The sequence below is a fragment of the Erythrolamprus reginae genome, chromosome 2 (assembly GCF_031021105.1).
Source record: "Erythrolamprus reginae isolate rEryReg1 chromosome 2, rEryReg1.hap1, whole genome shotgun sequence".
In the NCBI taxonomy this organism is placed as follows: domain Eukaryota; kingdom Metazoa; phylum Chordata; class Lepidosauria; order Squamata; family Dipsadidae; genus Erythrolamprus; species Erythrolamprus reginae.
Window position 1 is genome coordinate 129,775,286 of NC_091951.1, and position 25,574 is coordinate 129,800,859.

At 38.5% G+C, this 25,574-nt stretch overlaps 1 protein-coding gene across 2 annotated transcripts in view; it reads left to right on the forward strand.

Annotated features, from left to right (window-relative positions):
* Window positions 1–25,574, forward strand: part of LOC139160966 (rho GTPase-activating protein 7-like) — a 93,681-nt gene that overhangs the window by 49,243 nt on the left and 18,864 nt on the right. The window contains exons 1-4 of one of the 2 annotated variants that reach the window (XM_070739467.1): window positions 10,209–10,459; window positions 18,355–18,426; window positions 19,829–19,910; window positions 24,423–24,486. In XM_070739467.1, coding sequence (XP_070595568.1) covers window positions 10,447–10,459; window positions 18,355–18,426; window positions 19,829–19,910; window positions 24,423–24,486 — 231 coding nt within the window. In that variant the 5' untranslated portion in view covers window positions 10,209–10,446. Of the gene's footprint in view, window positions 1–10,208; window positions 10,460–18,354; window positions 18,427–19,828; window positions 19,911–24,422; window positions 24,487–25,574 lie in introns of those variants that run through there. The other variant, XM_070739466.1, reaches the window with a different exon arrangement.

Genomic DNA, 25,574 nt, shown 5'->3' on the forward strand with positions numbered 1-25,574 from the left:
GTTGAGAAAATGTTTAAAGGTGAGATGAGACTTGCACAGCAACTTGATATTACATTATGTGTTGGAAAGCTTATCATAGCTTAGATCAGGCTCTCCCTGGGATGGCATGTTTCAGAGGGTGTAGGCAATGCTGCTTCTGGCAGTAATGTAGGTTGAAAGCAGACTTGCACAATTGGACTTCTGTTGGGATACATTTGAAAGGAAATAAAAATTTCTGTTGAGTTTCTCTATGGCCCAGATCTTCACTTTGGTTCAGTTGCCAAAGCAGATGCTAAACCGTACAATTATATTAATTGCGTAAAGTGGATCCTAATTGTTGAAACCTTCACATAACTCTAAATCAAGCAGCTTGAAGAACATAAAATATTTTGTTGGAAAGTAGGCTATTTAAAAATAAATTAAAACTTGTAACAGTAGGCCCTGCCATTTGTGACTCAAAGGTACTGTACTTTTTCAAGAGGAAACTGGATTTTCTTTGTTTTTCTTTAAAGATGTTTTGCTTCTTATTCAAGAAGCTTCTTCAGTTCTGACAGTGATGGATCAATGGCTCCCTGGTTGTGCAGAATAGTCTGCAAAAATGAAACTACCAAACAACAGTTCATTAAGACCATGAACTCCATCGCCAGAAATAACGCAAAATACAACAAACTCAGATCCAGACCAGACCTAACACTACTCCAACGCATCCGCTCTCGGGAACTACATGCCGAACTCCGGAGACGTTGTGACCAAGGTGAAACTAACTTCTACATTGACTACCGCTCTGATTGCATCAGGATCAAAACTCATAACCCTCCAAACCCACTGTCATCTCCAAACCCACTGTCCCTCCTCAACCATCCCACACTTCTCCACCCACCATCCCTCATCTACAAACGGACCCCCCCAGCACTTCAAGCAATGAATAGGATAGTGTGCCTCTTACTACCTCATTTCAAGCCAATTTCAACTCAACTCAATCCAATCTCACCCCTGATCACAAACTCAATCTCAAATGTAAACTAATCAATGCAAGAAGTATAATCAACAATAAATGGTGGGGAGTGGAAGGATTTATATTCCTTGCAGTTATCTGGTTGTTGACTCTTTTTATGTGAGTGGTTTATGTACTTGGACGTTTATCTGTGCCCTCAGAGTCACCTGAATATTGTAATAGTTTTATAAACAGGCGATAGGTGGTGTCATATTTCCAGCCCCCTTATTGAGAGAGGGCGGTTCAATTTTAATGTAGATGGCCCCTTTGACTCCTCTTTCAAACCAGTGGTCCTCTCTGATCTGATTGTGGACTTTGTTATCTTCAAAAGATAATCTTTCAAAAGTTATCTTTCAATTGCAGATGGACTGCTGATTCTTGTCCTCATGGGTTATTTTCCTATGTTGTGCCAAACATTTCTGGTCATTTTGTTTTTCCAAAGTACAGGTGTGCACATGTCTCACTGCATTGCACTGAAATTTCTTGGATGAGAAGCAAAATATCTTCAAGGAAAAACAAAGCAAGTCCAGTTGCCTCTTGAAGAAGCACCTTTGGGACAACCATGACCTGAATGACTGAGAATCTCCACAGACATTTGCTTTATGAATGGAATTTAGGCTCTTTCCTTTTGTATCTCTATTAAAAAGAACATGAGCAACTTTACATAGGAAATATTCCAAATATTCATAAGAGTCCAAATATGTAAGAGAGGGTATTTGGCAATTCCATGTCATTGCAACAGTGCAGGCCTCAAATACTTAGTTTGTTGAGAATGTATGCTCTGCATTTTTACTCCATTTGAGTATAAGGTATTGACATGTATATATACATTTCCTTAAGTGTCTTTTATTTAATATTTCTTATAATGGTTCACAAGTATTTATATTAAGTCAGTCCCTATAAGAAAGGTAAAATTGTAATAAAGGACAATAGTTATAGCTCAAGGTTGAAACCAGTGTTTTTTAAATTCAAATATATGTTAGAAGTTTGTTTGGAAGGAAAATAACTTTCTCCAAATGTTAAAGATCTTATTTTAAAATAGAACCATACAGTTCGAAGTTGCCATTTAGATCATCCACTCCAATCCCTCATTGACTATGGGAAAAATTAAAGTATCCTTGACAGATGGTTTTGCAGCTCTTGTTTGAACACATGCATTGGAAAGAAATCTACAATGTCTCCCAATCATTGGTTTCTGATTGTTTTATCTTTCAACCAAATGTCCAAAGATACTTCCCAAGAAGATCCCTTTACTCCTCCACTCGAAACAGAATACCCTACAAAAATAGACTAACAATACTGGGTCTAGAACGCTTAGAACTACGATGCCTAAAACACGATCTAAGTATTGCCCACAAGATCATATGCTGCAACGTCCTGCCTGTCAATGACTACTTCAGCTTCAACCGCAACAACACAAGAGCACGCAACCGATTCAAACTTAATATTAACCGCTCCAAACTTGACTGTAAAAAATATGACTTTAGCAATCGAGTTGTCGAAGCATGGAACTATTACTGGAATCAGTAGTGTCAACCCCTAACTTCCAACATTTTCCCTTAGACTATCCACGATTGTCCATTCCTAAGAGGTCAGTAAGGGGCGGCCCCTGTCCAATTGCCTCTCCTTTATCGCATATATCTTTTCTTCCTTTCATATATCTTCTCCTTTATTTTTATATCTTTTCTTCTATCCTTTTCTTTATATATATTACTACATGTCTACTCTCTTCAATATTTATTGTGTATTGGACAAATAAATAAATAAATAAACTAGAACTTTCCTATTATTGAATCTATTATTCCACACAGCAAAGTGGTTTATTCCCTCTCCAAGCACCCAGAGAAAGGAAAACACTCCGTTCACTCTGGACTGCCAAAGCCTCCTTAAGCACCACCGAAAGGCTCCTCTGGCAGCCCAGAAAAGCCTGAGATGGCCGGGATTAAAAGGGGAATGGCAGGAAACAGGCCGGGCCTTCATGCCACTCTCAAATTTCCTGGGAAATTTTTCCGGGCTCAGGTTCTTCAGTAGAAAATGATTCTTGACAAGAGGCAAAAAAATCTTGAACATCCGGTTCTTTTCTAGAAAAGATCTTAAGTAGAGGCGTTCTTAGGTAGAGGTACCATTGTATACCCTTTTTAAATGAATTTTCATACTTAAAATACTACCAAACAGTCCCTTATTAACCGCAGTCTTGGAAGAACATTTCTGAAGGATAAAACTGTCTTTTATCACTACAATCCTTCAATAAAAACTCATTGATTAAAATAAAATATATAATCAATATCAAAATAGATTAATGAGTTAGAAATCAGCAACAGAAATATAATAGCAACAAACTGTCTAATGACAGATTTTTGGGTGTATTGTGATTTACAAACTTTACTCAGCTGGGCGTGTCACCTAGTGAACTTACTAAAAATGGTTTTTTTTTAAATTTTCAGGAATTGACTTAAAAAATAAATTGTGCACTCTTCATGATCTTAATCAAAAACATATTTCAAATCAACATGTCCATTTTAGAGTGCCAATATCCTGCTCCATATTTTCATTAATGTGGCAAACATAGCAGCATTTAGCATTTGCAAGATAGATAAATGAAATGTCTGCCTAAATCTTGGCTTTTATAAAATAGAAGAAAAACAGATAGACCCCCTACCCACCCACTTTTTCTTCTGGCATTGCCTACTACTTGTTTTGGACCTGGCAAGCAATTCAGTCGATAACTCTTGTGGAAATGGGCCCCCTAACAGAGGGAATGTTGCCCAATTTTAGTCTACATGATGAATTCATGTGCTGTAGAAAGAAGAACCCACTGTTCCCCACAATTCATTTGTGTTCCATTTTATCCAGTACTTGGACTGGATCTTATGCAAACTAGGCAGGGTAGCTTTCTTTTGGGAGCGAGATGGTAAGCCAAGATCTGATTTAAGGGAAGAAATGTATGTTTTTATTTAACAAATAATAGGTGGAGTATGAGCTATGACACCAGATTTAGCAATAGGGTTGTCCTTATTTGCTCTATTACTTAAATATTATTTTGTAATCTTGAAATAGTTTGGGATTTTGTTTAAAATAATCAGTTTGACGATCATGTGCATGGTTTTTCTTATCCAAATAAGGAAATAGTAGTCCCAAAATGTGCTTCTACTTTTTATTTGACCTATTTTGCTTTAGCTGCAGAATTGCTAATTTGCTGTAATGCTAGATTATTATTAATAGCACACTTAGAGAATTGCATCTGTGCATGCCTAACATAATTAAGTATGGAAAAGAAAACAAAGAAGACAAATATGTAGGAGCTGTGGTGGCGCAGTGGCTAGAATGTAGTATTGCAGCCTAATTCTGCTGAATACCAGCAGTTCAATTCTCACCAGGCTCAAGGTTGAATCTGCTTTCCATCCTTCCGAAATGGGTAAAATGAGGATGCAGATTGTTGGGGTCAATATGCTGACTTTGTAAATCTCTTTGAGAGGCTGGCAAAGCACTTTGAAGTGGTATATAAGTCTAAGTGGCTATTGCTATTGGGAAGCAATATACGGTGATCCCTCGAGTATCGCGAGGGTTACGTTCCAAGACCCCTCGCGATACTCGATTTTTCACAATATAGTGGTGCGGAAGTAAAAACACAATCTGTGCATGCGCACCCTTTTTTCCCATGGCCGCGCATGCACAGATGGTGTTTTTACTTCCGCACCTGGCCCAGGGAAGGTTCCTTCCGCCGCCCAGCAGCTGATCTGCTCGGCAGCGCCGCAAAGGGGAAACCCCGATCTTCGGCTCCTCGCTGCTGCCGTGCCCGCCGCTTGTCCACCGCTTGTCCGGCCGCCGCTTGTCCGGCCGCCGAACTTCCGCGTTTGGCTTCAGGACTCAGCTTGGAAGCGGCGCAGCTGTTTTAAAAGGTCGCAGCTGGCCTGGGGGGCTTCCCAGCACCCCCCCCGAACCCGGGTTGGGGGTTCGGGGGGGTGCTGGGAAGCCCCCCAGGCCGGCTGCGACCTTTTAAAACAGCCGCGCCACTTCCCAGCTGACTCCCGAAGCCAAACCCGGAAGTGGTTTTTTTTTAATTAATATTTTTTTAAAAATCGCGATATAGCATTTCGCGAAGATCGAGATCGCGAAACTCGAGGGATCACTGTACAGTTTAAATGCCTAACGAGACTCAATCAGGTTTCAGCTTCTGCATTATTCTATTTAAAGAAAGAAAACATGTATGAGAACCATCATTGCGAAATGGATCATAGAATCTACACTGCATGTCTCTGGTCACAAGTATTTTTATATAAAACAGGACTTATGGTTCCTGGACATTGTATTAAATTGTCATTAATTCCTCACTATTGGTCATCATGATGATCATGTGTATATCTCAGGGAGGAAAAAGCTTTTACTTTGATTTGACCCATGGAAAAAACCCCCAGTGACCTAAGCTTTAAGAAGATCATCCAGTGAATGCATATGGATGAGAAGAGGCTTTCTGTCTTGTGCAACCATTTCACTCTCACACATACTGTATGCCTTTTCTCTTCCATTCAGTCTGCAGAGGATTAAGATAAATATTCTCGACATCTATCAGATAACATTGCTCAACACTGGTCACAGTCGGATGCAACTAAGTACTTCAGTTGGATAGAATTGGTAAATAACTAAGGATTCTCTAATATTTACAGCTCCTGCTCCAGAAGGTAGCAGTGGAAGCCAGGAGGGTCTTCAAGTAGATTTATTTTATGTGCACAGTGCATCCTTTCCTGGTTCGGGATGCTTTGCTCACAACCAATCATCCTCTAATAAATTCCCAGCTAGATTACTACATTGTGCTTTACTTGGGACTGTCCTTGAAGGCTATCTGGAAATTACAGCAAGTCCAGAATTCAGCACTGCATGCAATGCTCAGTATTCTATGGTTTGCACATATTATATCACTACTTTCTCATGCGTGCTGCACTTTTCATAGTCTTATCTGGGTGCAATTCAAGTTGCTGATTATCAACTTTAAAATCCTGAATAACATAGGGCCAGGGGATTGTTGGCCCACCTAAAGGATATCTGATCTTTCTACCAAAATGCTCAGTATGAGTGGGTCTTCTCTTAAATGCTGTCATCTCCCTAAATCCTGAAAGACTGTCTTATATGAAGTAGCCCTTACCCTGTGGATTATCCTTCTCCTTGCGATGTGGCAGGCCTCCAATTTCCCAGCCTTCTGGAAGGCTTTAAAACTTGGTATTTCCCACAGCAGAAATGGAACTGCTGCCGAATGCAGCTGGATATGGATATGTGGGAATATATTGCCTTTAAGGCACCAGCTGTTTTGTGCTGTTTTTTTTAAGTTTCCTATTTTTATTGTTGCTCCGTGAGCCTCCTGGAGTTATGATATGTAAAATCAGCAACTATAAGTGTTTTAAATAAATATAGTGATACCTCATCTTACAAAACCCTTGTCATACAAACTTTTCGAGATACAAACATGGGGTTTAAGATTTTTTTGCCTCTTCTTCCAAACTACTTTCACCTTACAAACCCAAGCCGCCGCCACTGGGATGCCCCGCCTCCAGACTTCTGTTGCCAGCGAAGCGCCCATTTTTGCGCTGCTGGGATTCCCCTGAGGCTCCCCTCCATGGGAAACACCACCTCTGGACTTCCGTATTGTTGCGATGCTGCAGGGGAATCCCAGCAGCACAGAAACAGGTACTTCACTGGCAAAGGAAGTCCGGAGGTGGGGTTTCCCAGTGAGGGAATCCCAGCAGTGCAAAATCGCAGCATCACAAAAACACGGAAGTCCGGAGGTGGGGTTTCGAGGACCTTTGTGCTTTTGCGATGCTGCAATTTCGCTGAAGCTCCCCTCGCTGGGAAATCCCACCTCCGGACTTCCATTGCCAGCGAAGCACCTGTTTTTGCACTGCTGGGATTCCCCTGCTGGGGTTCCCCTGCAGCATCACAAAAACATGGAAGTCCGGAGGTGGGGTTTCCCATGGAGGGAAGCCTCAGGGGAATCCCAGCAGCACAAAAACGACTGGCAAAAGGGGTGAGTATTAATGGGCTTGCACACATTAATCGCTTTTCCATTGATTCCTATGGGAAACATTGTTTTGTCTTACAAACTTTTCACCTTACAAACCTTGTCCCAGAACCAATTAAGTTCGTAAGACGAGGTATCACTGTACATTTAAAAGTGAATGAAAGACAACACAGCAATCCCATATGCTTCCCATCATTAGGAACCCTTTCCTTAATAAAATGTATAAAATGTATAAAATGAAGATGTTGCTGTTACTGGAAGTATTCTACTCACATATTTCTTCAGGGATAAAGCTATTGTGCTGTAACAATAAATACCCAGGAAACGTATTTCAAGAAAATGTACACAATTAAGCAAAACTAAACACTTAAAATTTATTGCTGTTCAAGCTTTGGTGATTGTCTAGACGAAAGCAAAGGATTTGTTTGTCTCAGCCAGTTAATTTAGGATACCTGATTACAACATGAAAAAGCTTATACAGTATCTCTTCTTCCTGTTTACTTCCAAATACTTTGTACAGCATGTATTTTGCAGGAGACGGAATTTCAGATTCCTATATGATTAATTTGTACAGACTGTTGTTCATTCATTTTCTACAATTGTATATCTGGATAATAAGAGTCAATTTTATTTTTTATATAGATACATCTCCTTTTCCCACAAGATCACTAAAGGTTGTTTCAATCAAACATAGGATGATTAAATGTGTATATCAAATGATCAGCACTACTGTGTTATTGAAAAGTTTTGAAACTGATGCATCATTTAAGAAAAATGATTCACAAATTGAGAAAAAGACAATTCAGTCTTCAACTTTTAAAAACACATCTAAAATGTACAGTTGTAAACAAAATGATTTAAGTACAGTACTTTGTAATACAGTAGTACCTTTACTTAAGAACTTTTCTAGATAAGAACCGGGTGTTCAAGATTTTTTTGCCTCTTCTTAAGAACCATTTTCTACTTAAGAACCTGAGCCCAGAAAAATTTCCCAGGAAATTTGAGAGCGGCACAAAGGCAGAGCCAGTTTCCTGCCATTCCCTCTGGGTTTCTCTCTCTGGTACAGTGTATGGGAGGCAGCCTCGCCCTGGGTGTATGCGAGGCGCGTGCTCCTCCTTGCCGCCTCAGAGTCCCTCTTTTTTTTTTAAGCTTTAAAATTTTGGATTTTTTTGATTCCCCTAGCCTTCTTCCTTCGGCAGCGACTGTCCTCCTCCTCTTCTTCTTCCTCCTCCCCCCACCCTAATTCCGAGCATTAATTCATTAATTCATTCATTCCTTTATTCCTTTATTTATTTATTTATTAGATTTGTATGCTTGCAGACACGGGGCGGCTCACAACAACAATAGAACAATTAGACAAATCTAATAATTAAAAAAACATTTTAAAATGTTATTAAAGCAGACATACACACAAACAAACATACCATACATGAATTGTATAGGCCCGGGGGAGATGTCTCAAATTCCCCCATGCCTGACGGCAGAGGTGGGTTTTATTTCTTCCCTAATGGGTTTGCATGCATGATTTGCTTTTACATTTATTCCTATGGGAAAAAATTGCTTCTACTTACAAACTTTTCTACTTAAGAACCTGGTCATGGAACAAATTAAATTCTTAAATAGAGGTACCACTGTACCTTTAATTCCCGTCTGTTCATATGGACTTGAGAAGAGATTAAGGTGTGTTGCCTCACTGTAGAAATAAGTTAATATACATATTTTGGAAAAATTTACTGATGCAAGTGAATTATCATTTGCATTTTTTTTAATTTAAAATTTTCAGACTTGTTTGCATTTTCTTATCCTTTGGCTCCAAACAATATATATGATAAGAAAAACACAACCATCCTTAAAATGTGCCCATTCATCAGGAATTTGTATATTCTGTAGGTTATATTTTAAAGGCACTTCTAAAGTTGGGCAGGGGGGGTTTGTTCTCTTATTTAGAAATAGAAAACTGTAGTCTGTTTAATAAGTTGTATCATCCCAGAATTTTATAGCAGTCTATAAAATGGCAGATACAGTATCTGTAGTTTTATTTGCACTGATAACAAGAGCATTGTCTGGAAAGCAGTTTTGTTCACAGCTGTTTGGATTCACTGGACCTATATTCCTGAAGTGCAAGACATTAGGAATGGGTTCACGCAGCATACTACAACATGACTTGTTTAATCATGTCTTGTTTAAATGACGCGTGATGCTTTTGTATGATGCATTCATACAAAATGCTAAGTCATAATGTAATTTTGTACAAAGTCGTAGATTTATAGGGCTGGAAGGTGACTTCGAGGTCTTCTCCAATCCTCTGTCCAAGGCAGGAGTCCTTATACCATAAGGGACAAATGATATTAGCTTGGTATTGTTTGCAAATTTGACTAGCTCCCTTACTATCTCCTCATTCCACATCATTTGTTAGAAGAATACTGGGCCTAGGACAGAAACTTGAGGTAACCTACTGCATGTTTCCTTCCATGCAGATATAGGATCCCATGCCGAGTACGGTTGGTCAGTCTCAACAGTAATTTGATGATGCTCATGTAAAAGATGTGGGTTTTAATTGGCTGGGAATTTCTAGGAGTTGAAACCCAGGCATCTTAACCTTCTCAGATTGAGAAACACAGATCTAATGAGTAACGATTCTGTCCTCTTGTGAGAAATCAGTTACCATCAGTCCATAACATAAACAAGGCTTTGGTCAGATGATCCGAAATTAAGAAACTAGGGGAGGGGGAGGAGCGCAAAGGAACCTGGCCATTAATCATTTATTTATTTATTTTGTCCAATACAAATTGAAAGTTAAGGAGAATAAAAACGTGTAGTAGTAAAATATCAGGGAAGGGATAGAAGAAGAGATATGAGAATAGAATACATCAATGAACAGTAGAGGAAGGATATATGGATGGAAGAAAAGATATATAAAATATAGGAGAGACAATTGGAAAGGGGACGGAAGGCACTTATGCTCGCCCCTTAATCATAAGCGATCAGCCCCTTGAATGTACCCGGATCTATACATTAATGCATACGGGTCAGTGATACTGTTTCTTCGACTTTCCAAATTCTTCCGTCCGCACCAAAACCGCAGAATTCGCTAAGATCTAGGCGAGAGCATCTGCAAAGAAAAGGCGTCGAGGAGGGAGGAGCCAAGGCCCCGCCTCGTCCATTTCCCCCTCCGAAAGCGGGACGGGCGCGTCGTATTTCGCGTAGCTTTCGCGTTGCACGAACGGGGCGGGGGGTGTGAGAGCAGGCGGGGAGCTTGCGGTGCCAAAGAGCGAGAGAGAGAGCAAAAAATCTAAGCGGCTGGGGAGCTCGTTGGAGGCGCCCCCCGGTTCTTGGGTTGGGCTTCTCTTCGGCGAGCCGGTTGGCACGGACGGCGTCTTTTGGTTTGCGGACGTTTTATTTTTCAGGATGGGTAGAGAGTGAATGAACCAGGATCTCCCGCGCCAGTTAATCCGGAGCCAGGATGATATTAACGCGTGAGTATATCGTCCCACCAAATCCCACGTTCGCTTGGGTCGCGTTGATCCCGCCGGCCAGGGCGAAGCTGGATTGTAAAGGCTTGTGTACGTGACTGGAGAACGGGAACAGCCGCTTTAAAGTGAACGCGGGCATGGTGATGGAGCCCGGTCAGAACTGTCCGGATTGCGGTGCCCCTCGACTAGCTAAGCGTCTCTTGTGTGTGCCAAGCGAAGGCTAGCGATGATGTCAGGATGGAAAGCGTGACAGGAAAACATCCCAAAGGTGATTTTTTTTCCAAGAGGCAACTGGACTTTCTGCGTTGTGTGTGCGTGTGTGTTGTGTTTTTGAAGGCGTTTTGTTTCTCATCCAAGAAGCTCCTTCAGCTCTGACTGGATGATGGAAGAGTGGCAGGAGTTATACTCCTTGCAGACAGATGGTCGAAATTGAAGAAGCTTCTCGGATGAGAAGTGAAACATCTTAAAAAGAAAAAGCAGAAAGTCCACTTACCTCTTGAAAAAAGCACCTTTGGTACAATCATGAGCTGGGTCATTGAGAATCTCCAGTAACGGGAGACCATGTGACTTCTTATGGCTTTGGGCTTGGCCACTGATGGATCCCTGGAAGGTTTCCTTGTGGAGAGAGAGGGTCATCCTCAATTCAGATTCCCAGGGTCTGTGTCATTTCCTGAGGCCGAACCCTTGTACAGAATCTTATTGCTGAATAGCTTTGTTCCATCGGAATTGTGTTGCAATTCAGTGATGCAGTCTCTGGATTGCAGAATCGTCTGGCAGGAAGGGAAATGGAGATTAAAAAAGAAATGTAAGAAGCACAGTCCCATACATACTTTGCATTCCATGTTTGTGGATCGTTTATGAATATTCCTGAAGTGAATTCTTGACTGTTACTCCTTTGGCTAACCTTTTCTGACCTCTGACTTGTGGTATGTGAGAATGTAGGCACCCTCTTTAAATTTAAAAGTCAACATTATTATATTATTTAAGAAGCCATAGCTGAGCTGGGGGTGGGTGGGTGGGTGGTGAGAGCAGTTCTTTAGTATGCAAAATTGGCTTGGCCTTAAAGGGGAGTTCTATCTTGCAACTGAGCCTGTTTGGAAAAGGATATATGGAAACTATTTTTATACTGTTCTGTTCAGTTACTTAAATTTCATTCTTTCTCAGTCTATATAAATAAGAGATATTGAGAATTCCATAGGGGTGGAAGGAAGATCTGCTTCTAAAAGCTTTATTATTAGAAGGAGTTTCTCCTATTTTTAAAAGTATAAAATCAGAATAAAGGAGATAAAACTGCATCTCTTTCTGTGTTTAATTATGTATGAGAGATACATGCACATGAACACACATAGAAAACCACTATAAAAGTATAAAGACACAGATAAATGAAACGGGTATAAATTTAATCATTATTTCATCACAGAATAAAAAGTATTTATGCTTGTTTCATATATGTGAATGTATACAGTCTAATATAACACGCTGTGTAAAAAAAGACAATATAGAAAATAACCGATACTGAGTATGACTTGTTCAACAATGTATATATGACATTTATTTTCTTTTTCTTAAAAAAACAACAATAAAAATTATTTTTTTAAAAAAAAAAGAACACACACACGTTTTCAATAGCTATCTTCTTAATTACCTTTGCAGTTTTTCCTCTTACTCACTGCATGAATACTGCTATTCTGGTACTACAGGTCTCTTATATATATTGAACTTTATTGTTTGGAACCCCTGCATGCCTGTTGGCAAGCATCATTCTCAGAGAATGGGAAATGAGAGCCATAATACAACCCATATGAGCATCATTTATTTCCCACCTTCTGCCCTTGTCAGCACATGTTCTTAAAACAGAAGGTTTTTGTCAATGCAGTTGCTGATTGGGATGTAGCTACTACGAGGGGGGTTGTAAATTCCAGTGCTTGGCATTTGTCTAATACAGTGCTTGTTGACTGTTGTTCTGAAGCAGGCCATTCTGGGGGTTGGTGGTGGGAAAAACAATGAGATTAAGATTTTAAGGACAAAAGGAGCAAGAGCCAAAATGTTAATGGTTTGGCTTTTATGACACCTGTAAATTCTGCAAACATTGTTGACTACTGTGGGGTGGTTTTTTTTGTTTTGTTTTGTTCTATTAGGGCTATTCCAGGTTAAATGAAAAACCACAGTTGACATGTGTCAGGACAAATATAGTAGAGGAAATATATTCTTGCTGAGCTGATCAAACTGATGTTTAGATGCAACAAACGATAACATACAATTAACAAGCTTAGATATATCTGATTGGAAATAACATCCAATAGATCTTCACTTCTCTTAGTAATATTTTCATAGACTTTACAAAATCCTTAAATGACAGGCTCAATTGATTTTGTAGTGAGAGAAGAGAAGCCTCGTAGGTTCTGTTTTCATCAGGAATTTGAATATAACTTGCTGAACACACATTAATTTAACTGTAGGAAATTTTGTCTGACAAATATGTATTAGATATGATAATTATGAAATTCCTGCATATTTTTCCATAATATTTTCTGATATGGATTACGAACATTTGCATTTAAGATTGGAAGATACCATATAATAACAGCTAATTGGCTCTAAATTCATCACCAGTATCTTAGAAATTAACATTAAATCTAGATTGCCAGTTAAAATAATGATACCAAGGTACTGATGATAACAAACTTTTAAATAGTACTACAGTTCAGTAAAAGACAGTAATAAAAAAGTAAAATAGTAAAAAAAAGACATCAGAGGAAACAAACTTAAATATTGGGTCAGTTATCAATAATAGTTTTAAAAAAATTTTTTTCTGAAAAAAATATTCTGACTTATATGTATTTCTCATTTTAACTCAGTGGGCAACTGCCCGGACCAGGAGGGGGGGGGAACGCAATGGGGTAGCAAAAGTGGAGCTCCACCCCAGAGCACCCAATTTGCACCAAAAGATGTTGAAAGAAAATGCAGGGCGTCCTGCATAAGCCACGCCCACAGAGTGGTAGTAAAAATTTTCCATAAATTTTTGTTTTATTGACCACAGTGCAGGAGACATTTGCTAGGTTATGATTCCATGCCCTAAATTATTAACTTTTTGTAATCTAATTTACAGTGCAAACTATTACCAAAAGAAGGCACATATTTGATATTGCTACTTGGTACAGTTTTAACTTTTAAGTGCAGATTGATCTGAGCTATAGACATCTTTATAATGAGGTTATAAAGCTTTTAATACTATTTTTCAAAGTTGAAATTCAAAATTAGGCAAGATTCACAGTATATATTGACAAAGGATCCAACAGTGATTTTTTCCAATAATCTGAATCTTTAATCTTTGAAAAATGAAATCAGCAGGAAATGGAAACTTTCAACTGCTCAAATATTTAGAAAGTCAGGAAATATGTATTATATGCAAAGATAGGGAGATTCATAATTCTTTAAGATTTGGCACCACATAATGCTAATCATACTTTAAAAGCTTGGGATGGTTTTTGAGTGACTGTTATTTTATCAATCTTGAAAAATAAAAAGTCTAATATTATAAGAAAATTAATACTTTAGAATCATTTATTGAAAGATAAGATAAACCAGTTTTTCGGGAGACTAAGTCTAAGTAGTGTGGTAAAGGCATTAAGATATCTTATCCATAGATGTTCATTGGTACATGGGGAATGATCTCTTAGTCCAAACTATTTTATAGGGAGTAAGGAGCATAACACACTTTTCTTTTTTTCACTGATATTTCCAGTCCACACTTCTTCCAAGTGTTTGAGAGAAATACAGTAGTCCCTCGCCATACCGCGCTTCACCTACTGCGGCTTCACTTCATCGCGGGTTTCTGAGGAAGTCGATCGGCAGATTTAAACAGCCCGCCGAACTCGATCGGCAAGTTTTTTTAAAAAATAAAATAACTAAAATTGTAAATACTGTATTTAAATACTGTATCTAAAATAAATACTGTGTGGGAAGGATTTATAAACACTTAAAACAATGAAAACTTACCAAACAATTACAATATAAATACTTAAATAAGTACTATCAGTCGATAAATTCCCCATCACGGATTTCACCTATCGCGGCCAGGTCTGGAACGTAACACCAGCGATAGGTGAGGGACTACTGTACTCCACAACTTCAGGAATGAATTGTAATTAAATTATATGTATTTCCCCTGTTTTCCATTCTGCTGGTGAAAGCTGTGCTTGCAGCTGTAAGAATTAATTGAATACAGGGTCATCAATAAAAACACTTGCATATTGCATGAACACTAAGAGGAAAAAAGGTTCACATTAATCAAGGAAGATTAATTGACCGGTTTGAACCATCTTTGCTCTCAGTGTTCATGCAATATACAAGTATAAATAATTCCTATGATATTTAAGTTGGGCATATTGTTCATTAGTTTATTTTCCCACATCAGCCCCACGTCTCTTGGTATGAAGTTTATTTTATCTCTAAGGATTCAGCAGTGGGTTGTTCCCGGTTGGCCCAGTTCTAAGAACCTGTAGCGCTGGCAGTGGAAGGCTCTGCCCACCCGCGTAGGACGCTTCTGCACATGCCCAGAAGCTTCTGTGTGCAAGCACTCATGCGAACCAGTAGCAAAGGGTTTTAGAACCCACTACTATAATGAATGAAAGAGACCACAGAGAATGGATAGATGGTTATATTGAAAACAAATATTGAACAGGGACTTCTGAGCTCTGGGTAAAAAGCTGGAAAGGTATATTTCTAATTGCTACACAAAGCTTAGATGTACAGTGTTAATTATTTATGCCTGAAAGTGAGGACAAAACCTGCTTGGCTCACTTAGAGTTTATAAATAGCCATATTCACATTCCAGAGTGCAAACAGATTGAGAAAAACTATTGGAAACATTGCCCACCCATATGTACAATTGAAAAAAGAGACATCGAAAAAACTTTTAAAAAACCAGAAAAGGATAAAATCTTCAGGCTGTATAAGCATATTTTAAGAACATCATTAATAATTTTTGGATTATACTCTGAATATATTTCTTTAAAGAGCTTGTAATTTTTTTTGGCTTTGAGACTGTGAGAAGGGGTGAAATTTATATCAGAATTATTCATATTGTGTCAAATTTCAAACAGGTTGAGAGGGTTTAATGCAAATGCAATTAGTTTTTGATACATTGAACCTAGTCTTTCTACTTTCTTCCATTCTTGGCTGACCACCATAATTGTGGTAAATTATGTAAATTATGAAAAAGGCAACAATTACTTTCTTCCTCCCCCTCCCCCTACTTCTTCCTATTTCAATATGACTGCTGAATTGTCATGATTTTAGTTCAGCAGAGGTTTAGAATGAAAGATCTGGATTAATGTTTTGCAGAGGATTTTGAACTAAGATAAGAGCAGATTAGAGCTGTCTACTCCATTTCCTATAAATCTGTTCCAGATGTATAACTTCTGGAGCTGGAGCTCACCTCTATAACTTTTAATAGACCAGTGTGTGGTTTCTTGCCTGAGTCATAGGTTATTTAAGTTATTTAATACTTTATCGTTAAAACGTGCCTACTTTTAGATCCTGATTGTTTTTTTCGTATGGTTATACATACATTCAGATCTGTCTTCCATTTGTGATAGTAATACAGTAATGTTCCTTGTTATTTCCTCATTTTTGTGTTGTTTTGGGTGCTTTGATACTTCTGATGCTTTTGAACAGATTGAATATTTTCTCAGGCTCCTTGTTAACTCGTAATACACACAACTCTTGCTCCAAAGAGTAATGGACAAAGTTTGCAGGTCTCAAAGTTTGCAGTTATAGACAATGGACAAAGTTTGCAATACACTGAGTTTGCAGGTGGACTTTGCACTAATCTAGTAACTACTACCTACTTTTTATACCCCACCCTGCAAAAAAAAAAAGAAACTATAATCAACTATAATCCAGTAATGTTAAGTTTTTATAACTTGAAACCTCTAATATTCAACCACTGCCTAATATTCCCTTTGAATGTGGTGTATTTAAATATGTTTTTGAATAAATGACAATTATCTACATTTGAGTGACATATGAAGACATAAATCTGGTATTGAAAATTCATTGATTTGATTTATACATCACATTATGTTGAAGTCAAAGAATTACATTCAAAGTGAGACATGGAGTATTGAGGTTGGGGCATTTTATGTGCTACTCCTAAATATAAACAAGAATGCCTTTTGTAGAGCCTGCCTACCTTATAATTAAATTCTAAATCTACGTTGTACTTTGCTTATGTGCTTTGATTTGGAATTACATACATAAATAATTAAATGTATACAATTGGTCTAATTGGAGAGGTAATTGGGAAACTGACATGTACAATACGAAGTGAAAACTGCAAATAATTCGTCAACCTGTAGCTTTCTCTGATTTGACAACTCTGTGCTGATCATGTTTTAGAAAGTTGCATAATAATGTTGCATTTTCTTTGTGGTTCTGATGTGAATAGGGCAACAAAGTTATGCCCTTCCTCTCTAACTAGCAGAGTTTGCACTGGAGCCTTCAACCTGAATATCTTGGTAATTCAACTTATACTAGAGCTATAACTAAGTTAGAGAAAAAACTGTCTTCATAAAGGACTTAATAACTTGCAATATTTTCTCATTTTAGAGATGATTAGCCCATACCAGTGATGACAAATCTTTTTGTTGCTGTGTGCTAAAAGTACCAGCATCCATAATGCAATGCATGGCCCCCTGCACATGTGTGTACACATATACCCATGCTTACCTCCAATGTGTGCAAGCACCCAAGCACACCATTTTAAATCATCTTACTGGAGGGGAAATCCCGCCCCCCAAAAGAGCAGCAGCTGTGCAGCAATTCTCACTCTACTGCTTGCAGTCAGGGTTCTGGAGGTGCACCAGTTGCGGTCCTATTTGGACCGGGGGTCACTGATCACAGTCACTCATGCCCTCATCACCTCCAGGTTCGACTACTGTAACACTCTCTACATGGGGCTACCTTTGAAAAGTGTTTGGAAACTTCAGATCATGCAGAATGTGACCACGAGAGCAATCATGGGCTTTCCCAGATATGCCCATGTCTCGTCAACACTCCGCGGCTTGCACTGGCTGTCGATCAGTTTCCGGTCACAATTCAAAGTGTTGGTTATGACCTATAAAGCCCTACATGGCATCGGACCAGAATATCTTTGGGACCGCCTTCTGCCGCACGAATACCAGCAACCGATAAGGTCCCACAGAGTTGGCCTTCTCCGGGTCCTGTTGACTAAACAATGCTGTCTAGCGGGACCCAGGGGAAGAGCCTTCTCTGTGGGGGCCCTGGCCCTCTGGAATCAACTCCCCCCAGAGATTAGGATTGCCCCCACCCTCCTTGCCTTTCAAAAGCTCTTAAAAACCCATCTATGTCGCCAGGCACGGGGAAACTGATACGCCCCTTAGCTACTATGGTTTTTTTAGGGATGGTTCATTAGGTTGTGTGATTGTTTTTTATAAGAAGGGTTTTAAATCGCTTTTAACATTAGATTTGTACATTGTGTCAGGCCCAGCTGACCGGTCCTGGCCAGCATTAGCATGCCAAGATATCTCAAAGACAATTTTGGTTTTTTTTTAAATTACCGATATATTTTTGCTAGTTGAATTTGATACTATACACTTTTTCTGTTATGGATCACAATGCTCTACTATTTTGCATTACTAAAGCCATTGTATTTTTAAAGGCAATTTCATATGCTTCCACACTTTGATGTTGGGGTCATCTTTATGAAGAATAATATATTGCAAAAGCCTGTTTGATGTTAGGGATTGTTTTGGTGAAGATATCACAACAAGCAGATTGATTCTGAGTTAATAGCATGACATAATGACGATTGTTTTTCCTCCTTAATTGCAGAGTATCAGTCTTTAAAGTTGTTTTCTGATTCTTTCTTTCAGAAATTGAAGCCAAGGAAGCCTGTGATTGGCTGAAGGCTGCTGGTTTTCCCCAGTATGCTCAGATGTTTGCAGGTATTGCTAAAGTGCTTGCAATAAGATATAATTATATACTATTTGAATAAATGCAAGAATAAATTCAAGCTCTTTCTAGCAAGTCGTTACCCACATTTAATGTATGATTTTTAGTAAACAAATGCCAACAAATATAGTCATTTAAGCCAGTTCCACTGGTTTAGGAAGTTAATGAATTAGGTAAAGAATTGTTAGCCATAAACTTGGTTAATATTAACAAATTAGTGTTGTTGTGGCTCAGAGCTGGGGAACTTTGATTATAACATCCCTGTCTATTTAAAGTGATACTTCCTTTAGATATGATGCAACAATATAGTCTTATGAAAGGAAACATTATCTCCCTATCAGTCTCATAATTAGACTCTAGGAGGAATATTTTATATAATTCAAACTTTAAGCTGGGTGCCAAAATATATAAAGATTGGTCTGATAAACAATGCAAGAATAAGTGTAACACACACCTTTAGTGTCACCTTTAATTGATGGTCTCATTAAAAAAGATTTTAAAAGATGAAGGGGCTTTTTATTTTATGTCTACATTTGTTAAAAAACAAATTAACTGGCAAATGACCACACTGGTACCTAGTTTTATTAAAATGAGTGGGAGAAGAGTATTGGAAAAAGTTATGTCTCTTGTTTTCAGATGTCTTATTTCAGGGGTTTACTGGTTTAGAAAAAAGCAGGTTCAGAATTCTTCCCATTATCCTCATCTACCCCACATCACAGTGAATACAGGATGCTGGTTATTTGTTTATTGGACAATGGGTACTTTACATATTTCACAGCTAAGATCCAGCCTTTGTTCTCAAATAACTTTGTTCAAGCTGTCACCCAGTAAAAGTTGAACAACTATAGGAGAGTAAACTTTTCAGAGGAAATGCTGTGGTTTTCTCCTTAAAGCCTTCCTAGTAATACTAATAATTCAATCAGAGCAATGAGTATAATAGATAATTCAAGTTGAAAAATTCATTTCAGGAAAGTCAGGCTAGTGGTTATTGCAGTTCATGAGAATTAAGATGGTAAACAAACTTGTGCCAAAATAATAGAAAATGAATGTTAGCCTTAACAAAGATTGTAGGGGGAAAATGTTTATAAAGTAAGTTAGGCATTATTTTGGGTATAGTCTTGTAAAATGCATTGCTGAGTGGGTCTTTTGTGCAATTGTAATGGATGCTTGAATTTTTAATTCTTAAAATATATTTCTGTCATAGACAGTCATAAATTCTAGATTTTCTGTGGTTAGTATATGCTAAAATTCTCGCATGCAAGTATTGTATCCCGATTCATAAATGTATTTATTTCCAGAGATTTTATCATCTGGAATTTTAAGTTCTGTTGTTTTTCTTAATTTTGAAAATGTTAAATAATAGTGAAAGCATAGTATTTGGAACTTGTTTTTCAGATATGCAGTTTCCAGTTGACATAAAAACTGTGAGGAAAGATCATGAATTTTTAGATCAAGATGCAATAGAATCTCTCTACAGGTAAACTTTGGTCTGAATTTCTCTTTGGCTTAGTAATAGATGTCTAGGACTGATAACCTAAGGCTTTAATTAAGTGAAGCACTTAATTAAGTCAGTGGGCTATGACTAACACCTTGTATCTTACTTCATTCCTCTTTGGATGTCTGGAGGAATATGTATTGTTATTGTACACAATATATGCGATCCAACTTCAGATCATATGGCTTCAGTGGACTTTTGTAAGGAAAAAACCCACCTTTATATTGTGTGTGTATGTATATGTATACACACACAAACAATATGGAGGTTTTTTATTTATATTACATATACATATTACTTGTTTAATACATAAAGTGTGTAACATCTAGAAACAATGAATTTCGGTGATTTCAGTACACGGACTATCATTATAATTTGCAAAATACAGTGAAATCTTGCTAATATTTGATCTAAGGAAAGTTTAGTGTTGTCCAAATACGAGCTTGACAATGATGTGAAAGAATTCAGTAGTGTCACCAAATTTAGGAACTGGACTTAAGTTGTTTTGTCAAATATTTCAGGCTACACATTAGAAATAAATCAATTGATTGGTACTCATAATTTTTCCATTGCAAATGAAATTTCAGAATCTAGGATGCAATGCTCAGATTTTTTTATTTACAATACTGTAGATAAAATGCTTTAGGTCAGAGCAATACACAAGTTTATGTAGGTCAAGGAATACATTTTATCTTTGAGTAGCATGCCAGGAGCTGGACACCAAAAAAATAGCAAGTGGGCCTAGGACAAAGTAATTTCTCATTTACCATCTGTGTAGCATAGTGTGCATATATTGGATTTAGGACCAGGGAGACCTAGTTCAAAATTTATATTTGGGTCTTTTAAGTCAGTGTTTCCCAACCTTTTTTGAGCCGCGGCACATTATTCATATTTTCAAAATTCTGGGGGGGGGGGGGGCTAAAGAAAAGTTTGGACAAAAAAAATATCTCTTCCTCCATTTCACTCTATTTCTCCCTCCCTCTTTCTCTCTCTTCCTTCCTTCCCTTCTTTCTCTCTCTCCATCCCTCTTTCTTTCTTCCTCTCTTTTTTGCTCTTTCTTTCTCCCTCCTTCCCTCCCTCTATGTCTTTCCCTCTCCCTCCTTCCCCCCTCTCTTTCTCTCTCTCTCTTGCTTTCTTTCCCTCTCTCTCTCTTGCTTTCTTTCTCTCTCATTCTCTCTCCCCTCCTTTTTCTCTCTCTCTCTTTCTCTCTCGTTCACCACGCTGGCAACAAAGAGAAAGAGAGAGAGAGCCGGAGAGAGAGTGAAGGGCGCCATTGTCTTCGCCTCCACCCGCCGGCTCTGCAGCTAAGAGGCAGCAGCCATCAGCCCCCTCGCCCTCCCAGACGTCCCCAGCGCCCGGCCACGCGCCGCCTCCCGTTAGCCCGGCCGAATTTTCCCTGCTGCCGTTTTCTCTTCATGGCGCAAAGCCACACAGTCCTGGACTCCCGGATCGCTCGCTTCTCCGGCCAGCAAGCCGGCTGCCCGGAAAAGCATCGTGCTTTTTCAATGTGTGGCGCTTTCCTGGGCAGATGGCTTTGCTGACTGGAGAAGCGAGCAATCCGGGAGTCTGGGACTGTATGGCTTTGCGCCATGAAGAGAAAACGGCTCCGGCAACAGGGAAAAGTCGGCCGTTTTCTCTTCATGGCGCAAAGCCACACAGTCCCGGACTCCCGGATTGCTCGCCCCAAGGCAGGAGGTGGCGGAAGAGGAGAGGGGGCGGATCACGCCCCAGGCAGATGGCGGCGGCAGAGGAGAGGGGGCAGATCGCGCCCTAAGACAGGAGGCGGCGGAGGAGGAGGAGAGTGGGCGGATCGGGCGGGCAATGGGGCAGGGCAGAGAAGCCAGGGGCGCATTTGGCCGGAGGCACCGTGGGGAGACAGGGGCGGCCGCGGCTCCCTTTACTCCTACTGCCGCACCTCCCTGCCCCTGCCTCCTTTTCCCCGCCTTCCTTCTTTGGGGCCCAGCAGGAGAACGCCGGATAGGGCGGTCCGGCACCGGCAGCGCCCCACCCAGCTGGAGCTTCCCTAGGAGCTTCGCGGCACACCTGACCGTGTCTCACGGCACACTAGTGTGCCGCGGCACACCGGTTGGGAAACACTGTTTTAAGTGTCTCCTTGAAACTCGTATAGGCCTAATATATCATATTGTGCGTCTTTGATGTAGACAATATGCTTTCTCCTTTGGATTAATTGTTACTGCTCCTATCATCAAGCTTGAGAAATCTATTGTAAGTGCACTTATTTTTAACTACCATATCAGTACTAGAAAATGAAAGATTGCCAGATAATGAAAGAATTGCCATTTTAGTATCTGCAATGGCTTTCTTTGGGTTCCAAATTATAATTGTGGAAATGTATGGTTATTATTTTGGGGTGTTGGTCCCAAAGTATCATCTGAAAATCAGCCATTAGAATTTTTCTGGAAAGAGCTTGAATAAAATGCTGCAGGTGGTTAAGTAATGCTGAAATATTGCCAGAGCAGCTGAAGAGTTTTACATATATGTTATAATTACATTCTTTTTTTTCTTTTGGAAAGCAACAATCCTTCCATCTATTACACAACTACCAACTATACCTCAGGGGAGCTCAAGAATAATTGCTTAAATTGCAAACAAATTGTGCAATAATATTTTAAGCTACTTCATCCATAAATACATTGCTGGAAGGCTATGTGTAGCAAATTTCCTTTAAAATGCATGTAAATATTAAAAGAACAAGTGAATTCTCAGAGATCCTGGAATGAACTGACAATGTTTTTATTCCGTTCACTGAAATTATACGCCACTGGAATTATTGACCATTCTGATTTTGAATATATTCAACCTTTGCAAATCATATTTGAAATAAAATAACAACATTACGAATGTTTTAAAAAATAACAACCAAAATCACAGAGGTCATTCTCATTTAATGATAGGATTCGGAACTCCAACACTAAAAGTGTGTAAAAGTGTGACATCATGTACTCAATTATAATGGTAATCGCAGCAGTTCCAGTTGCCATCATTAAGTGAATCCTGCCCAGTCATTAAATGTAATGTCTCTATTTGTGACTTCCTACTGTTTTTCCCCTATTGGCTTATCAGAAGTCAGCAGTGAAGGTCACAAATAGTAACCAGACGATTGCAGGATGCTGTGATTGGAGTAATTGCAAGCTACTTGCAAGGCACCTGAATTGCAATCGCAGGATAGTTGTAGCTATGATGACTCTCATAAATATTTCCCATGCTGTCATAACTTTAAATGGTCGCCAAACAAGTGATCATTAAAGGAATATTACATGTACATTGAGGGGTATCAATTACATTAAAGAAATAATCTGTCCAACATGAGAGGGAACATCAGTAAGAACTTTTAATTCCTGAGATCCTTTTGAACAGCCAAATTTTAATGGCTTTCCTGAAAAATTAAGCACAGGTCATAGTTTTTAGAGGAATGCTATAAAACAGAAGATGTGATAAGTAATTTAGAAATAAACTTATTTATTATTGAGATCCATATAACATTACTATAAAGCTTTTCTTATATCAGAGGTAGGCAAAATTAGCTCTTCTATGACATGTGGACTTCAATTCCTAGAATTCCTGAATTAGCATGATTGGCGCGGGAATTCTGGGAGTTGAAGTCCACAAGTCATAGAAGATCCTCCTTTGTCTACCCCGCCTCATACTGAAATGAAAAGGTAAGAGTGTACAGCACTGATCTGAGATTTAGGAATTATGGGGAAATGTCACACTGCTATTTTTTTTTAATACCCCAGATGAAAAGATAATTCATTAATAACTGCTAATATGTAAATTAGAGAATATTTATTTCACTTGAATAGACAATAAATGATTCCCAATGTACAGGTCAAAGGGAATTTTTTAAGTTACCGTAGTTGAAAAAAGTTACTTGACTAAAAGAAGAAAGAAACTATGCTTGAAGATTTCCATTTTCTTATACTTGAATAAAATACCTGAAAATCTTTATCAGAAATCTCTCCCTCTCCTCCACACCAACTCATATTGAATTGAACTAGGTCCATTGAATGAGCTTAGACTGCCTTGCTATGAGGATTGTGTCTCTTTGTGATTGAGGGATGCTTTCACTGGTGAAATAAATTATGGATATCATTCACAGGATTATAGCACTTCATCAAAGCATGTGTAAATTGTGCTTTATATTTCTTTTGTTATTCATTTAAAATGCAGCAAAGAATGATACCAAAAATAGCTATAACCTTTTATGTATTGATTAAAAGACTTCAAGCCACAATATTTTTCTTAAAATTCAAAGCTTTGCCAGGCTATTTTTTTAGGACTATTAATACACACCTTGATGCCTATTTCCTTGTATGAGGTTTTTAAAAACATTAAGAAGCAAATAAAGGGAGACACTATCATCAGTGGACCAGTGCAGAAAAAATAAAGAGGATATTTGCTTATATTGTGTGCCATATTTAAGAGTGAAGACAATCAGGATTATAGCATTTTGTCTCTCTTTGTTTTCTCCAGACGGTTAAATACCTTGAATAAGTATGCAGAAATGAAGATGGAAATAAGTAAGCCAAGAAAGCGGGTAGGTTTATGATTCATAATTGTTTACCATAAAGTGAAAGACATTGGTATGCAAGGTTGTGTTTGCCTCAGGACTACACGTGAGCCTTTCCTTTTAGATACTTATGAATGAGACTTGTATTAACTAGTTTCTACCTCTGGCAAAAATCATCCCTGAGTTGTTTATGGTCAATCATGTCACCAACTCACAACTTTTATTCTTATTAACCAAAAAATGAGCCTAAAATCATCTCCAATACATTGCATTTGTCCTTTTGAATCTTCTCATAGACAAATGACCATCAGCATTGCAGAAAACAGTGGTTTTAAGCAGATGACATGAGAAGTCTTTAAAAAAACCATCCTAGACCTAGCAGGAAATGATTCAGAGGTTGAATGTAAGAAGCCACCTAGGGGCAATTGGTTGTTTTCATGACTGACTGATTACTTGATATAGTCTTACTGATCTTACTATAAAGACTGCTTTCTGCTGATATTAATTTTCAGTTATAAGTATAATCTGAAATATTCTCACTTGGAAATGACATTTTATCCTAAATACCATCTGTACACCCTATTACCTCCATAATATTCATGATGTTAAATGAGATGAGAGTGTTTTGAAATATAATATTCTCATTTACTATATTTTAAAACTAAAATGGTCATGGTTAAAAACAAGATTTTTTTTCACCCACGCATTTTTTATATACGAGATATGATTTTTTCCCCTGTGTTTGATAAGGGCATTAACAAATTTACATCTGCAGTGTTACATGATTATAAGCTTATAATAAGTAAAATAATAAATTTTAACACTAAAATTCCATTGAGGCCTAGATCGGAGAGTTGGGGGGAAGCGTGAAATGTTTACTTTTTCGGGGGAGGGGGGCCTTACATAAAATAATTGAGCACTAGGGGAAGGGGGAATCTCTAACTTTTAATTACACTGAAACAGCGTAAAATAACTAGAGCTGGTCTTAAGTTCATCCATGCAAAAACCATGTATTAAGTAAAGCAGTTATTTGAAGCTGAAATTCTCAAGAGTGCTGACTTGTTTGGATTCATTAGTCGGAACCTTGACAGAAACATTGTTTAGGAAATGAAGCC